General features: G+C 37.2%; 1 protein-coding gene across 1 annotated transcript in view; it reads right to left on the bottom strand.

The window, feature by feature from the left end:
• Positions 1-17,404, bottom strand: part of ZNF292 (zinc finger protein 292) — a 54,496-nt gene that overhangs the window by 13,078 nt on the left and 24,014 nt on the right. Inside the window, exons 2-7 of the mRNA XM_040057479.1 lie at positions 14,262-14,416; positions 13,706-13,784; positions 12,258-12,393; positions 4,966-5,168; positions 1,570-1,706; positions 267-408 (exon numbers count right to left, since the gene is read on the bottom strand). Of these exons, the coding sequence (XP_039913413.1) occupies positions 267-408; positions 1,570-1,706; positions 4,966-5,168; positions 12,258-12,393; positions 13,706-13,784; positions 14,262-14,416 (852 nt within the window). The remainder of the gene's footprint in view (positions 1-266; positions 409-1,569; positions 1,707-4,965; positions 5,169-12,257; positions 12,394-13,705; positions 13,785-14,261; positions 14,417-17,404) is intronic.

Consider the following 17,404-nt stretch of genomic DNA (forward strand, 5'->3'; position numbering starts at 1 on the left):
TTTTCTGCATCTCAGTCGTGGCATCCAGCTTTTCTGTTTAACTCCATTCTTTTATTCCAAAGGAACCAAAGTTTTAATGATTCAAAATGAATCAATCTATAATTTACCTGCAGAAGGAAGTTGCTATGGCCTTTCCTAAAACCAATTAGGATTGCCCTGAAACTGATCCTATGCAGAAAGACAGGATGTCAAAGAAGTTTTCATAAATTTTCCTGATTACAGTTCCATTGAAAGTGCCAAAAATAGTCTTTCAGGAGTATCCTTACCTCTGAATTAATTACTTTAATCAGGAAGAAAATGTGATAAACAGTCTTAGTTAACACAGAAAGTTGACGACATCTCTCTAGATACACTTGAATAGAAGGCTCTACCCTTTGCTGCAGTTTACTCCAGAAAAGAGTCAGTTCCCTAGAACAAGAGAACAATATTTCAGGGCCATCAACGCAACCACTATTCTGATAACAAGAAATACAAGGCTAAGAACAGTTTCCATTTTGTCTTTGGGAAACGAAAAAGTCTTAAGTTTATTCACACCTTATCTTTTATTAAAATACACCCACTATTAAGTACCTAAATTTCAAAATTATGACAATGATGCAGTTCCAGAAGGACTGTTCAGAATAAAACCACGATTACCACAATTTATGCTACATAATTTATTCATTATGTGGTCTTGAAAAAACAAAGTCTTGCACAGTAGTTTACTATTCACAGACTGGAACTGTATACTTCTGAACTTCTAGTAATTACTAACACCTACAGAAGACTGGCTTTTCTCTGTGGTAGATACATTTTTTTCTAAAGCTCATCTGCTTTAAGAGCTGAATGTGACTGCGATTTAGCAAGAAATTAGCCCCCAAAGCCAAACAGTATCATGGTATCTACATTATCTCACTTCATTCCTCCTCAGGTACAAACAGCCAAGAGCACCTAGTACCTTGTGGAATGCAGTAACCACCAAAACTTTAGCAGAATCTCTTAAAGTAAAAGCCTGCATTAGCAGTTTTCTCCTGCTGCTGCACATAAAACATAGATGCACAAAGCAAGCAAATTCTTCAGCAATTATACAGGCTTGCTAGTTAGCAGAAGAAAATTCAAACCCTAACAGCTCAAATATCTACCAAAGACCAGTTATTTGTTCCCACATTAATGAAAGCAAGCCCTGAACAATAAGTATCTTCATCTAGCTTATTATTGTGGTTATAGTAGTAAAGAGCTTCTTCCTAAGTTTGTTAGCAAAAGAAACACTGTGTTATTACAGGACAGAAAGAACAGTACTTACTCACTGAATGCTGACAAAATGCTGACCAGTTGCCTGCAGATATTAAATTTCTTATTTCTACAGAAAAATTATTAACCACCTATTGGTATTTGCCTCATCATACAGACAGCCTTCAAATTCCTGTAATGGGTGCTTATCTTGCAAAATCCATTTATTTTCTTTTCTAGCTTTCCAAGAGTCTTATCTCCTTCCCATTTAGCTCACAGATTTTATCAGCTAAAGAAAGTTAACTTATGGTTTATGTATCTTCCTCAGACTAAGTTTTTGTTCTTAGATAGAAAACTCACCAGGCACAGTACATCTCCCCTTGCTGCAGCTGGCGAGATAGAAATGCTGCACATAGGATTAGAGCACTTTTTTCATCTCCATCAGATTCAAGGTTACAGATCATTTCTAGAGCATCTTTGCAATCTACTTCTGCAATCTGGAAGGGAAGAAAGAGAAGAAAAACAAGACTAAGGAAGTGGTTGTATTTTCAGGCACACAGTCACACTAGCCTTTGCAAGACAGTAATTCAGAACTTTAACAGTCAGATAGAGATGAGCTTGAAAGCAAATCAGTACATTTCTAGACAGTGTCAAAACTTATTACACCACCAGAAAATCTGTTTTATTAACGTGAACATAAACTTGTTTCTTAGATACATGACTTATTTGTATCTAGTGTCCTAGTCACCTAAGAATTTTAAAGTACATTAATTATTCATATATATCACATACATACGATAATAGTGATATGAAGACTTATAACTTTAAATTGAAGCTTAACACAAAAAAGAAAATTACCTGGAATTCTAATCCAGTTTACTTGTCACTGATGTTACTATTGCTTTAATAAGATGAGCTGGGTGGTTAATGAATCTCAGGTTTAACATGAATGTTCTAGTACTTTTTTTAAAAAATCAAAGATTAGAAGGAAAGGAAAGCTGTACAGAAAGACGTAGGTTATCTGAATGCTGTTCCAGAAGAACACTACAATCTGTACAATATAAATTACTTGTCAAGTACCAATGGAAGTACTTAAGTTTTGTGGCAAATCAAAGGAAAAAAATCACAGTTGCCCAGAACTACACAGCTGTACAAGAACTGAATCAGTGCACTTGCTGTAACAACTACTGTCTACTTTGATTCTCAACAGACTGGTTTGATTACATCAATTAGTGCATCTGGTGGGACATGCTGGTATTTATTCTTTGACACCAGCAGTAGAAGAATAGCTGGACTATGACAACAGCACTGTTGGAAGTCTCTCTTGAGAAATCACAAGACCACCCCAAAGCAAGAAACAGAACTGCCCACCCAAACACCCAGCTGGTCCAGCACTCTGGGTAAGGCAGCACCACAGCTGGGCTGGGCACCACAATATCCAGCAATCAAACTACAATTTTGAATAGCACAACTGCTTATTTTCACAGCCCTAAATTGACACTTTGTAAATACACTAACAGCCCTCCACTGAATGTCATCTGCGATTTAATAACGTCAAAGTCATCTTATAAAGAAAACAATTTCTTAACACGGAACAGTATCGATGTAATAGCAATTTAGACTGAAGGTCTGCTTTGCTCTGTGCCCCATCTCAGACAGGGACTATCCATTAAAAGCTGAGAGAAGAATCTGGTGAACTGAAGTTATAATAAGGGAACTTTTTATTCATTAAAAGCTCTTCCAGCCTCTCAAACTTTCTAAGGGACCCTGTTTCTAACAAAGGTTTTATAGGTCCAGCTGATGTTTTAAGTTTTAGCTTTCATATTTTTTGAGATTCTGTGCTGCCTAGGTGTGCAGTTCTGAGCCTCATATTAAGTGTTAGCTTTCTTCACAGGGTAGGTAGACAAAACAAGCCTTTTCCAGCTAGAGACCAAGGACAACCATTACAAGTGTTAGGCCCAAAAAAGCATGAACAACGGAGGGCTGAGGGGAGAAAACAAGGATGTTCTTGTTCTTTCTCCTCAGGATGGAGGATGGAACTTCATAACCTGAAGCCATAACTGGACAATTAACCCCAATATGCAAATGGACCGAAATATATGAAAGTGTGAAACCTCACGACTGGTTGTCCACTTCATGACCTTTCTGGGTCCATCTTGGGTGTAGCCCTGGCCAGGCTCTTGTACTGCCCAAAGTTTATCCTTAAAGGCCTTTTAATAAATACCTACTTTATTCTCTTAGCTCTCTAGTCTCTGTTTCAGCCTTCTCAAGGCATCACAGCCAACAAGCTTGTCAGTCTAGCATTTCACATACTCCATGTCTGAATTCTTCACATTATTGAAGGAAACTATTAGACTAATCCAAGCTGAAAATTTGCTTAAATGTTACTTTCCTGCCTAGTCTGAATGGATATAAAAATTTCCACACTCATAATACACTTTTTTTTTTTTTACTATTTTCTTACTGTTCTCACACTACAAAATTACGGTCCTCAGCTCCTAAGTCCACCTTGACATGTTAAAGATTATCTGCCTTCTCTTGGTAATACATGATCTTTCCAAAATGGTTAGCAATACTGCAAACAGTGCTGCAGCTGAAGCTGCTAATCTAAGCAATCCAAAGCTAAGAAATACCTGAATTAGGTTCTCTCTGATAACCCAGTCTGAACTTATCTGTACGTTATGGCATCCAAACAAACAAGGTTAACCCATCCCTTCTGTCCAGGGGATGCACGGTTCATTTCACTGAACCAGCCCATTCTGTGTTGGGGCTGAGGAATGAAGGAAGCCTGTTTGCAGAGTCATAAATTCCAAGTTCCATTGCGTGTCCCAGCAAACAAAGCTAAGATTGCAAAGCCCTGTCAAAGTCCCTCCTGAGCCTGCTATGACAGGGTCTGCTGCAGCCAGAGCTGGGAGGAGAGCAAGACTGATCCAATTCTACTGAGCATCTGAAGAATATGCTCAGTGAGAATCTTTCATCTTAGAATTTCACCTGTATCTACGATAGGAACATTTTCCAGCTCTAATCAATGCACAACTCTTACCCCTTTAGGTTCAATTGCAATATGCTTAATATTTAGCATAAAAAGATGACAGCAACAAAAAGACAGCAGAGACACTGGCAGACAAGAAAAGTATCATCTGCAGTTAGCTTTCCTTTAAGAAGGAAAAAGGCTCAGCTAAAACTTTGGAGTGAGATTAGAAATGAAGATGCCACCTGAAAGAAGGCAAAAGAGCAAAGCTGTCATCTCTCCTCTGACTTCTGTATGTAAATTACAAGGATTTTATATTACAAACCCTATCAAAGATCTGATTTCACCTTCAACTGCACCCAAGCATTTGGGTGAAGTTACATTTATTCTGTGAACTGCAAGCAACATCTCAAGGGGCCCATTCTATGTACTAGGCATTCACAAAAAGCAATATAGTTAAAATAATAAGAGTGGAAAAACTATTAACTTCACTTTACTAAAGAGATCTGAGACAGAGTTTTAAAATACTTCCAGCAAAATCAAACACAAACACAAAAGTTGTGGCACAACCAGAAAATGCCTATTAATGACCTAATAATACATTTCCATGAGTGTTTTGAGTCATTACTACTCAGCTTAAAAGTGAATGAAAAGAAAAAACAAAAAAAAGACCAAAAATATTTTAGATCATAGTTCAAATGAAAAGCCTCTTCTACAGAACACCAGCTCATGAATAGTGACTTTACTATCATTAAAGAAATAAGTCTAAGAAAAAATTTACTTACTTCTTCCATTAGCCTTTCATTTGGTGATCCTGAACAAAGACAGACCAAGTAGGTTTGTTTGAAATTGCCTTTTGCACTGATTTCTGGGTGGTCAGAGCAGAGTTTTGCCAGGGCAGTAGCTTGTGTTAATTGCTTTGTTTTCATTAGGTGCTTAATACGCATATCCAGCAGGACAGGGCCTTCTGACAGTAAAAATTCATTCACTTAAAAGAAAAAAAAAAAAAATAGCTAAAACATTATATGCATGCTACAGAGTTAACAGACTGCATTTACTGAATCATGGTTGACCCCTAAAACTGACACAAATCAAAACAGATACAAAAGATATGAAGCAAAGATGAGGAAAAAATTTCTTGGTAAACTGCACTTCTTTATCACAGATTCCCAGTCATAGACCTTTTATACACCTGCAGATTTTAATTCATTCTAATTTCCTGGCTAAACAGCTGCACACAAAATAGACTGACAGACCATAAAAATATTAAAATATTTAGATGCCATTTAATTATAGTTCTACAGAAAAGACAACACAAAGCCACTACTCTCACATGCTTTGTACGTTTGTGCTACACCTTTGCTAACAGTTGCCTTTGAAAGATCTTGCTGTTGAAGGATATGTGACAAGTAGAGAAGTTTCTGAACCAGTTTTTATTGGTGTGAAATGTTTCATATTATACACCCGTAGAATACAGTCAAACACTTTATAATTCCTTCAACCAAAAAAGTTTCCTTATTTGAAAAAAGAGGCTTATCTTGCATACACTCGACTGTGCATAGTCTAAAACTCAAAAGAGATGGATATTTACTGAATTTTTCAGATATGCTCCCATCAGAGCTAAACTCTGTAGACTATACTAACAACCCAACTTCTAGGTGCCTCAATGGAAGGCATAAGAATCCTGCAAAGAGGGGGAACACTGGTTAATCTTCCGATTCTTAAATACACATCTCCGGTCTCATCCAGATCTTCAAGATCAAAACTGTCTCAGCTTTGAGGAATGAGGTTTAGAACTACCTCTAGAACATTTAAAGTAAATTATTAAAACTAGACACATAGACAATCCATTTTCTTTAATCCTTTTAACATCAACTCCCCCCCGCCCCCATTTCCACAAGGTAGATATATAATACAAAAAAACCCCAACTTGGTTTTCAATTGCACTCACTTTAATTTCATCACACATTCTCACATCTTTTAAAAAACAGCAGGCTTTTTCTACTGTTTTTGCTTATTTTGTGAAAATCAGCACATTCATTTTATGCTTTCAGTATTAGGAGTAAAATCTTGGTCTTTTCTAAACAAGATTTTTTCCAGCCTTTGAGTATTCCCAAAACCTTCTGGTCATCTGCAGTGCTCACAGAATCAGTGTGATACTGATGCATCTTGACAGGAACTTTCATCATATTCCTTTTAATTTCCTCATCCTGAATTTCACCTGAATCATGTTGCCCATTCATTTAATTTATATCTTCTTGACTTTTCAAGTTCTGTTTTGACTTGATGAAATAAGCATTTTCAACATGTAAAAAATTCTCACTGTAATACCTGAATCATTAGAATGCGAAACATGGTTTCCAAAAAAAGACAAAAAAATCCACAAAAAACAAACAACCAAAAAACAAAACAAAACAAAAACAAACAAACAAACAAAAAACCAAAAAAACCCCACACCCCAAAAAACCCCCAAACTCATATCATTTTATTCTTTGCTTTTCCCCATACTATTTGGTTTGATTCACTACTGTTTTTACTTCATGATTTCTCTTTTGTCTAGATGGTTATACAGAACATTACTAAAAGTCCATCCTGAAATCAAAATCAGGTCAACCGTTTTCTTTACCACTTTGGAGCAGAAAATACTGCCTTTTGCAGAAATCGGGCTTGTTAGACCCCATCATTATCTTTAATGCATTTTCAGATTTATGGCTGAATTATCATTTCAACCAACTTCTCAATTATTTGTGCATATCCTTGTAGCCTGTAACAAATGATCAGCAACAGGTAACTGATGTGTAAGAATATTCAAATCAAATGAGCTCCTTCTTCCTTTCCCCATGGCGATGAAGCTACGACCAGATTTGTATTTATGCAGGAACAAAGGAAAACCAAAGCACACTAACAGACAGTGGATAGACAGTAAACGTTTTTTCCATTTATTAGAGGACATTCTAAGCAGCAGATAAATGTTCCTTATAATGTCATTACCACTGCATTACAAAAGAAGTTCATATTCCTGCCAGCCCACAAATGACCCTGTGACTAACCACATTCAGTAGTCTAGCCTTGCACTTCCTCTACCAGGTACCAATAATCCCTTCACCCACAACATTTAGCCCTGCATAGTCTGCCTGGAATAACATTGGAACATTTTACCTTATTTCTGTAACAAGATACAGAAAGACCTTACATTTTAAGATATATGGGTAACCCAAGATGTTTCACTCTGATTTATTACTATAATTGCTGCATTTAATATTGTAAACATTATGTTCTATATGCTAGTTCTTAGTAATCCCCTTCCTTTAGTGTTTAGCCAGCCTACCTTGCATAAGCATCAGCAAATTTTCTGTTATCTTCTCAACAAGACACAGGAAGACATCAGGGTTAGAGTTACATATTAGCTCTTAAGCCATTATTCTAATCCCAGTGATTATAACCATTACATTTAACATCTGAAAGCCTATTTAAAAGATGAATTTTAATTACATTTGTTTTGTAACTGAACTAAAGCTGACATTTTAAGACAAAAACCAGTGCTGGGGTTACAGGACTAAGTTTATGGTGAGGAACAGTCCTAAGGAAAAGATTTTGAGGTTGCTGAGGAAGATTTTGTGTTTTTTTAAAATATCTGATAAATATATTTTATCGTGCAATGTCAATTTCAAAAGCCATTGTGGACAAATTGCTGCTAGTCTACCATAACAATTCTAATTCATAAAAATGCTTTGAGACACAAGTGCTTTTGTAGAACAAATCACTTAACCTCTATGAGTGTAAACTCTGACATATTTAATGGGAACAATTATTGAAAAATTATTAAATGTCATTTTTATGCAATGCTCCCTCATCCATTAAAATTCACAAACATGTTTGTGCAAGGTATGTGCAAAATTCATGTAAAATTACAGAATATGAGGGAAAATGAAGAAGTACAGATAACATCTGACAGGTGGTACTACGATCTACTAAGTCCAGCAAATTGGATGGACTGGGATCTAACCTTTTAGACAGTTTCCCTGTTATTCCCTTGAATCCCATAGCTGGCATGCCAGGTCCTACTACCAAGTGATTCCATGCCAAGTTCACAAGAAGGACTATGAACTTTTTTTACAGGAACTGCTCAAACCATACATGGATTAAACCAGAGAAAACATAATCCACAGACTAGCAGCACAGAACAGGAGAAAGCTCCAGACACTAACAGGTTCTCTATGGAAGAGAGTCCAGATTATTGCCACATTTTAGCTGACTAGAAGACTTAAAGAGCACAAAGGATAGTTGCCTTACAAAGCACACATAATCCTACAACAAGACCCCTCATCAGATGTAGGGTAGGTACAGATTAATCTACCACCTTTACATCTTACCAACCTTGCTTTGGCCAAGGAGGATGAAGCCAGGAGGTGAATATACAGATGGACAATCCATCTCCAAGAACTTCAGATGTTAGTCAGGAAACTAATGTACTGGGTGTGGCAGGGGTAAGGTTAATTTTCTTCACAGTGGTTGGTACAGGGCTGCGTTTAGGATTTGTGCTGAACACCGTGCTGATGATGTGGAGATGTTTTTGTTATTGCTGAGCGGAGCTTACACCGAGTCAAGACCTTTCCTGATTTTTGTACTGTCGTGCTGGGAAGGGGGCTGGGGGTGCTTGGGAAGTTGGGAGGAGACACAGCCGGGATAGGTGGCCCAATGACCAAAGGGACATTCCAGACCATGGAATATCATGCTCTGTATATGAAGTTGGGGAAAGAGGAAGGCAGGACATTTGCAGTGATGGCGTTTGTCTCCCCAAATCACCATTGGGTGTGATGGGGCCCTGCCCTCCTGGGGATGGCGGAACACCCGCCTGCCCATGGGAAGCAGGGAATTCATTCCTTGTTTTGCTTGTGTGCATGGTTTCTGCTTTCCCTGTGGAACTGTCTTTATCTCAGCTTGTGGGTTTTCTACCTTTACCCTTCCTATTCTCTCCCTGATACAGCTGGTGGAGGAATGAGAGAGGAGCTGAATGGGGCTTGGCTGCTGGCTGGGGTTGAGCCATGACACCTCTTTCATCATCTTTATGTGTTAGGCCACATGTGCATTCACACTATGGGTGACTGAACTCACTTGAGGCTTTCCATATCTACCAGGAGCTGGGACTCAGAATCCTTCATGCAAACAACATCTTAGCACAATTCTGCTGAATGCAGCATCAATTTGGATGCTTCTGTGGTGGTATAGTGTCTGGAGAAAGGGTAAAAGAAGTTCCAGATGACTTCTTTGAATATACCCAGGATGAAAACACTATTTTTTTTTCTTCTCTCAAAGCTGAGGCTGCTGGTATCATTCAGCTTCTGGTGACAAGTGAAATGTTTCCACATATGCTGTTACATTCTGCCTATTTTCCACCTTGACAATCTCTGGATAGTGATGGTTGTATCCAGATCCTCTTTTCAGTGAGATATTCTTTAGATGCTTCCCTACTACATTTAAATTTAAGAAAAATTCAAGAATCTAACTCTTGGCATCCAGATTTAAATCTCTATGGATAATTAGAATTAGATACCAAAAAAGCAGACTGCCTTTTCCAAGGGTTATCAAAGATCCTTTTCCTCTAGACAGTTCCTCCACTCACCCTCAGTATCAGCTGAGGAGATACCAATGACAGCTTTGAAGGATTACACCATCACTACAAGAAAATTATAACCTCAAGGATGGAACAGCAGGTTCACGCTGAAGAGCACAAGCCATACTGACAGAAATTGAGGATGGAAGTGCAGTGTTTTAACACTGCATAGGCTATGGCATAACCCCAAATGCTTTGATGTACTTCAAATTCAGTCTCTGGCACACTGAGCAAAAAGGCTGCACAGCCAGCCACACAAAATCAGGAAATTTAATTTTCAGTTGTCATTAATTCAGGTCAGCTTCAATTCTAGATTAACATCAGTCCTGATCTCACATTAAGCTACCTGGTAGTTCAGGAGGAGGCCAGTAAAACAAAAGACCCACTATGATGTGAGAAAATTAAGACATTACTAAGGTTTCCTTCCGTAACCAATTAATGAAGTGGGGAAATGTGGAAAACTACTCTCTCCAAATACAAAGTGCTTCTTGTCTATCATATGGAATATTGAGAAAACAAAAGAAGTCGTGAAGATGAAACCTGAAGTAATAGCAGGTTCAGTCACCATGCAAATGTAATGCAATGCAACGTCTGATAGCAGTGCAGGACCTGTTCCCATGGGATTTTTACAATAAATTCCTTACAGATGTTAAAGTTAGTTTTCCTGTAGTCCATGGTCACAATCTTACTTATTGCCATGTGTCCTTCTCATCCAATACTGAACTCATGAGCAAGTTCTTGAGGAAAAAAAGACTCAAATATAAGGCAATTAAATATTAATTAAACCTCTCTTACAAGTACCTTACTGTTACAATGCAGCAGGGTGGTTGAGAGGAAGGTAGTAAAGGAGTACTCTTTGGGATTTTGAGACTACATACAAATCCAAAGTCTGTATTAGGTGTATAATAAGTAATTAAAAGAAGGAACAAAATGCAATCTTGTGGAAGAGTAAGCCCAACTTCTGTAAAAGAAAAAAATGAAAGTCATGTTATATGTTTACTGGACTTATTCAAGGGAGCTGTGGAAATTTGAATAAAAAGAGATCCAATTTATTCTCTAAAGACATTCAAAGAGGTCGATCAGATCCCGAAAGATAACAAGCTCTCTTGGCAGTAGATCCTTGTACAGATAATTCATCAGTTCATAGAAGAAGAAAAAAAAAAAACCCCAAACTCTTAGTAGGTTTCCATACGATGTCCAGCACTTTCATAAACATTTGGAAAAAGACAGAGAACCATGACAAAATATGCTGACAAAAGCAGGGCAGTAAAAACATGCCAACAGTCCATAACACAGCATAACAAATGAAATTAAAATGTAAAAAAAAAAAAAAAACCACCAAAATTATTTTCATGGGTGAAAAAATACAAGCTTAACTGTACATACAGGCATGATAGGGGAAAATCCTAACACAGAAATAGGTACTAGTCCTCAAGAAAATGTCTTGTTTAGTTCTAGTTCATTCGTTCAATGCTCAGTCAAGAAGCAAGGCTAATGTTATGAAAGGAATATTATTGTTATTATATATTAAATATTATGAAAGGAATGCTGAAGGAAGCAGAAAATCATTGACTGCTGAATAAAGCCTTTGATTCCCCATACAGGGAATGGGACAGCAAAGCTTGAAGACATATGTAAGACACTACAGAAGAGAGAAGATGAGATATGAGAGCAGTCTATCGAATCAGGTTGTATGATGCATTCATTAAAAGGTATAAAAATAGTTAACTTGTTAACAGATAGAAAACATCATATGAAATAAGCAGGCACCAGGCCAAAAGGAGGCGGACAGTAAGAGGAACTACCTCACTTGATATAAGAACTGTGCAATTCTGCCACAGATGCTTATGTGCGATGCTTTATAGATTCTAAATCCATTTAGGCAAAGAATCAAAAAAACAACTAAGGTTTTATTCACACAAGGACACCACTTATGAACTGCAATCACCAAAACAAAAATAAGATGTCAGGGCACTATCCTTGTAAGCCTCTGCTCATCATATATATATGCTTCCTTATGCAACTACAGTTAGCCATTCTCAGAACTTAGGTCTAAATGAATCTTCAGTCAAGGTCCTCTTGGCATTTTATAACTAAGTAAATTACATTCTCATTTTAAAAAAAAACATGGAGTTTTTATTATTTGGGTTTATGTCAAATAAATTTTGCATATTAGTATTGAACTGACCATCGTAAATTAGCCTGTACGTAAATTCCCTTCACATGGCTTATAAAGAAAATGGCAAGAGAAATTGAGGCATGATTATGTTTTATACAAAATATCAACACTAAATTATTTGTATGTTACCATGAACATACTGTCTTAATAGTTCAGAAAATGCTATACAGCTTATAAATTAACACAAACTACATTGAACAAAAAACTTTCATAGATCATAATAATATTTCAATGTATCATAAAAATGAAGTATATTTTATCCTAACCATAACTTTAAATTTTACCTTTATCTGGGTCCAACTGTTCCTGGGACAGAATGCCACACAATACTGGGTTCTTCCACACTCCCTTCTCCTGTGTAAGTGTTGTTAAAATGTGCAGTTCCCGGCTGCCATTTTCCATCAAGTTTTGATGAGCCACCTGAATAATTTATTTTACAAAACAAGGTATTGTTTAAAAAAAGGCATAAATGTGTCTTTCATACTCCTTTATACCTTCTGTTATCAAATTAACACCTTACCAGATAGAAAGTTAAATGTATAGCAAAACAATCTTAACATTAGGCCTATACAGGTTTTACTTCTGCCTCTATTGCCTAAGATATATGTTGAGAAACCAAAACAACTGAGTGCTTCAGACTCATCTTGAGATTTTTTAACAGGACTACTTCTGAAATTTCTGAAACTAGATTTTGAAATAGGCCTCTCTTTTAAAAATGGATGAGCAATTCCTTTAGTCCACATATTGTTCTGGTACCAGGTGCCTCAACTTTATCTTCTCAAACTCTTCAGCAGCTTAATTTCTATGTACTGGAGACATAGAAAAAATGTTTTTATAATGTTGAAAAATTCTAGCTGTTAAGATCTCACTGCATGGTTCTACGCAAATATGATGAAACAGGCTGGAGTCTTATAATCAATTAAACTATCTTCACTGCACTTATATATACTAGAATAAATTCTGTGAGCAGATGTACACTTGGGAGTAAACTAAATATCCAACCACCAAGAAATGGCTCTTTTTTCCCTGGAATTTTCTTCTGGAAATTTTTCTTTTCCTTTTCCACCTGCTCTCTTTTTCAACCTGAAGGCTGTTGAACCCCTCAGCATCAAACATATCTCTTCAGGATTCATATATGTAAGGCAATTGCTAGTCAAAATTCACTCTAAAATAATCAGCCTTTCATATTCCTATATTATTCAGGCTGAGAACTGTGAGGTAACTGTATCTGGTATTTTCCTTATTATTCTTTTCTCCTCTCCCCTCCTTTCTTTTTTAAAAAACTGTAGACTGGACCTTCCACTGCATATTTCTGAAAAATACTGATAAGCAGAACTTGTTCTGACACCTTCCTTTAATGCAGTGCTCTTACCTTAACCAGACAGTGCTCTGTGAGAGATCTAACAAACCTTCAGAATCAACTGGCCTTTCATTCTTAAGTTTCAAACATACAACCATATAAAGGATGACTTATATGACATTTCATTTCTAAGAGTGTTAATAGTCAAAATGTTATATGTCAAGATGCATAATAGTAATAATCTGTAAGTATCTTTTTCTCTACAGCTGCTGCATGCAGACATATGACATTACCTTCAGCAGTTACTGCAGAGTACATAGGATTTCCAGCTGAAGGCTTTGCTCCTTACAGATATGTTACATGCTCAATATCCATAGGTTTCCAAACCATTCTGAAAAGCTATTAAGTCTTTGTTTCATTAACTAAACTCACCTGTACAAAAGCCTGAAATTCTTCCCATTTATTTTCAGGTAAGTCCAGAGGCAGACACAGTAGAAGTTCAATACAGCTTCTGGAAGTCAAAAAGGTGTATTATTTGAGGCATTTTTTGATGTTGAAATTGTATAATCAACAATTCTTTATTCTAATATCAAAATAGTTGCTTGAAACACCAGCCATGAAACAATTTGCTTCCTTGAACACAAAGAAAAAGAGGTCATGAACATTCTTGTAGAAACTGTAAAAGCAAGTTCTCTAAAAGACACCATAAAAAAAAAAATCATTGAATTCAACCCTGTAAATGTCTGTGCAAATTGATGCACTTTCAGATAGTGTGCAGATCAATAATAGCAAAGTGTTTCAAAGGAATATTGGCTTGACCTAGGTCAGGAATCCTTCTTGCCTCAATTCCAATAACCAGATATTCCCCCTTACATACAGCATCCACCATGAGGAAGTTAGGTGCTGAGAACTGGATTGGGAAAACATTTAGGCAATGAAAAGTTAATACCATACAGACTGGATTTAGTAACCAAAAAAATGTACTCACAGTGCTAAACGTTCAAGCACAAAGGCTACATTTTCACACTCAGAGGTAAGGTAAGGTCGTGCTTTAACATAACTTCGGATAGCCACCGTGTATACCTCCAACAGAGGCAAAGGATCTTCTGATGTCTTCCACTTTTCTGCATATTCCAATAAAGTCTATTTACAAAAAGGAAAAGGAAAAAAAGAATTCAAAAACCAGGAACAAATGTAAGTTTAAAATTTTATATTTCTCACTAGTAGATCTTCTTAATACGAATTACATATTCTCAAAGCATACTTTTTTCCTTAAAATTTACTGTTTCATTAACAACTGACACTTAATACTCCACATTCCCTGATCATATAAAAATGTTATGACTGACACTTCTTCCCTGTGGTAACATCATAGGATTCATTTTACATTCCTATTTTCCAAATACAGAAGCCTGAAGAACATATCATAGTAAAGGGAGTGAGAACTCATTTTCAGACATTCATCTCTACAGTTCAGCTTCCAAAGCAAGTAAACTTGAAAGTAATACTCTTTATTTTAATTTCTCTACTTACAGGGACAGTTTTACTTTTCCCCTGCCTTGCCGCCTTGAAGATACAGGCATCATCAGGACATTGCTTTTTACAAGGCTCAGAAAGAAGTATGTTCTACGCATTTTAAAGACACCATTTGTACATCAAAAACTCGTTAGTAAAAAACCTGTTTTCCTACTTGCCACATGAATACCTACAGTGATTTCAAACTAAAATTCATGAAAGTAATGAAATAAACGCCATCAACCAAAGTGCAGAAGGCTTCTATTCATTTCAGTCAAGGCCAGGGGACTCAGTCACACATTGAGGCAGAGGAGATAGTAAGTGTTCTCCAGTCAACATTCCAACCAGATCCCCACAGATCTCTCCATCGTGCTTAGGGTAACTTGATGGATTGCAAACTAATTCCCACACCATGGGAATGAATTGCATGAATCTGTCATATTACAGTGACCAATTTTGCTGTTTGCTTCTTGAGGGGCATAACATGCAGAAAGCTGAGAGTAAGAGAGAGCAGTTTTGGTTGTCTGATGCCCTTCTGAAAGCAGGACCATTATATTGTTTGGAGGAATATGTTGATGGAGCTGTGTGCATCCTGAAGAACAGAGACTCTACAGCCTTTTTGGGCAATCTGTTTCTGAGTGTTTAGAATCCCATTTATTAGGATCTTCCTCCACCGGTACTTAGAGAAGCAGTCTCACATGTTCTCAACAGAGGGATTAATCCCCCTCAAACTGGTGCTAGCGGAGCTGAGGGTGTATCAGGTGCTCAGCCAGGGCACACTGGAGCTGCTCAGAACAGCTGGACTGGCACCCCAGAGCTGGCCCCAAGCCTCTACTGGTGCGTGGGGCTACTCCTGCCCACTCCCCAGCTTTGTGCTCACCTTAGCTAAACTATGTGTCAGTGCATGCCCTCTGGATGCTGAGCTCTCTCCCAACAGTCTCTCTGACCTCCCTTACCTTGCTTGCTCCCACCAAATCACCATCATCCACAAAAGTGCTGAAGATGTGCTCTGTCTCCTCATTCAGTTACTAATAAAGAAGTTAAGAGAATATTTGCTCCAGTATTGAGCTTTGATAGGAAGCCACAAGTAGCTGGCTGCCATCTGGACTTTGTTCTACTAAGTCATTGGGACCCACCTTCAGCCAGCAGACTATTTCACAGATTTGTCTTTAAGAATACTATGGGAGATGAAATAATTAGGACCTGCTGATGTCTGGCAGAAAAACATCTGCTGCTATCCCCTTGTCTGCAGAACCACTTACTTCACAGAAGTAAATCATGTCTGTCGACGTGAAAGCATGTTACAGAGCTTATACTGTCAAGGACATTCAGCAAAAGTCACAGTTCTCCTTTTTATTAAGGTCAGCTGTAATTAAACTAATTTTGACAACATTGTTTCAATTCTGACAAGGTTTATTCTGGTAAGGAAAATCAGAGCCCTCTGAGCAACAAAGCTCTTTTGCTACAGAGTCCCTCACATACCTGAATAAGAAACAGAGCAAAGTGGTTCTCAAATAATTTGACATCACATGTTGAAATTTTATTTAATTTTTAACATGTTAGTACAACTATCTAAAAGAACTTGCTATGTTTGGGATACAATGCAACTCAAATGATAAAATGGAACTTGGTGCAAGTTTAGATATCAGAAAGTAAGAAAATCAAATGTTAAGTATTCTGGGAAAGGCAAGCCATCATATTAAAAAACAAGACAAAACTAAACTAGGTTTATTTCTGTCTCCAAATCTGCTAAGCTAAGCTTAAGTTAAATTCAGCATAGTCTGTCTCTGTTAGCTGTCTGTACTGAGTTAGCCAGTGGTAATATTAAGAACATACTTAAAATTATTATATTTGACAATATCCAAATAAATCCTCTCAACAAAAAATGTCAGCTATACTGAACTGAATCAGAAATCTGTTTCATGTGGTCATTTGCAATTACAATACCATTACCAGGTTACATATAGTTCACAAAACAAAGACCCAAAGGTACCTCATTCAAGTACATAACAGGTAAGAAATACGCAAGTTTTGGCGAAGTGCTGCATTAAAGCCTGGTTTGGTGTTAAAGGAGACCTTACTACAAAATCAGTATGCAAATAAGTTATGTACTCTTATTCCCTTCGTGCAGCAGAAGATGCTTCTGAGTATCTACTGCTTCCTACTGGAACCTTGAACCTGATTGGAATATTGTCTGTTTTACTGTAACACTCAATTTGATGCTCTCCTAGGAGCAGCAAAAAAGCACCACAGAGCATGGCAGAGAAATCAAGCAAGAGCAAAACAGAGCTGAAGCATGAAAGAAAAAACAGAGGAGGACTGGATAAACAAGCTAACAATATTAGCAAACACTATTTCAGTACCACTTGGCAATTTTGCTCAATGCACTAGAATAATCAGATCAGAACAAAGCAGTTGCCTTCAAAGAATCTTGAAACTCCAGCGAAAAGCTTCCCTTTGTCCTAATACCCTCATAACCAGAAGTATTACAATTTCCATTACTGACTTGTCACATATGACAAGGATGCTAATGGCAAAACAGCAAAGATGAACAAAAAACAGCCCAGAAAAGTATACTTTATATTCTTCACTTTTTGGGTCTTGGAGCAATGTTTT

Source organism: Hirundo rustica, chromosome 3, assembly GCF_015227805.2.
Source record: "Hirundo rustica isolate bHirRus1 chromosome 3, bHirRus1.pri.v3, whole genome shotgun sequence".
In the NCBI taxonomy this organism is placed as follows: Eukaryota; Metazoa; Chordata; class Aves; order Passeriformes; family Hirundinidae; genus Hirundo; species Hirundo rustica.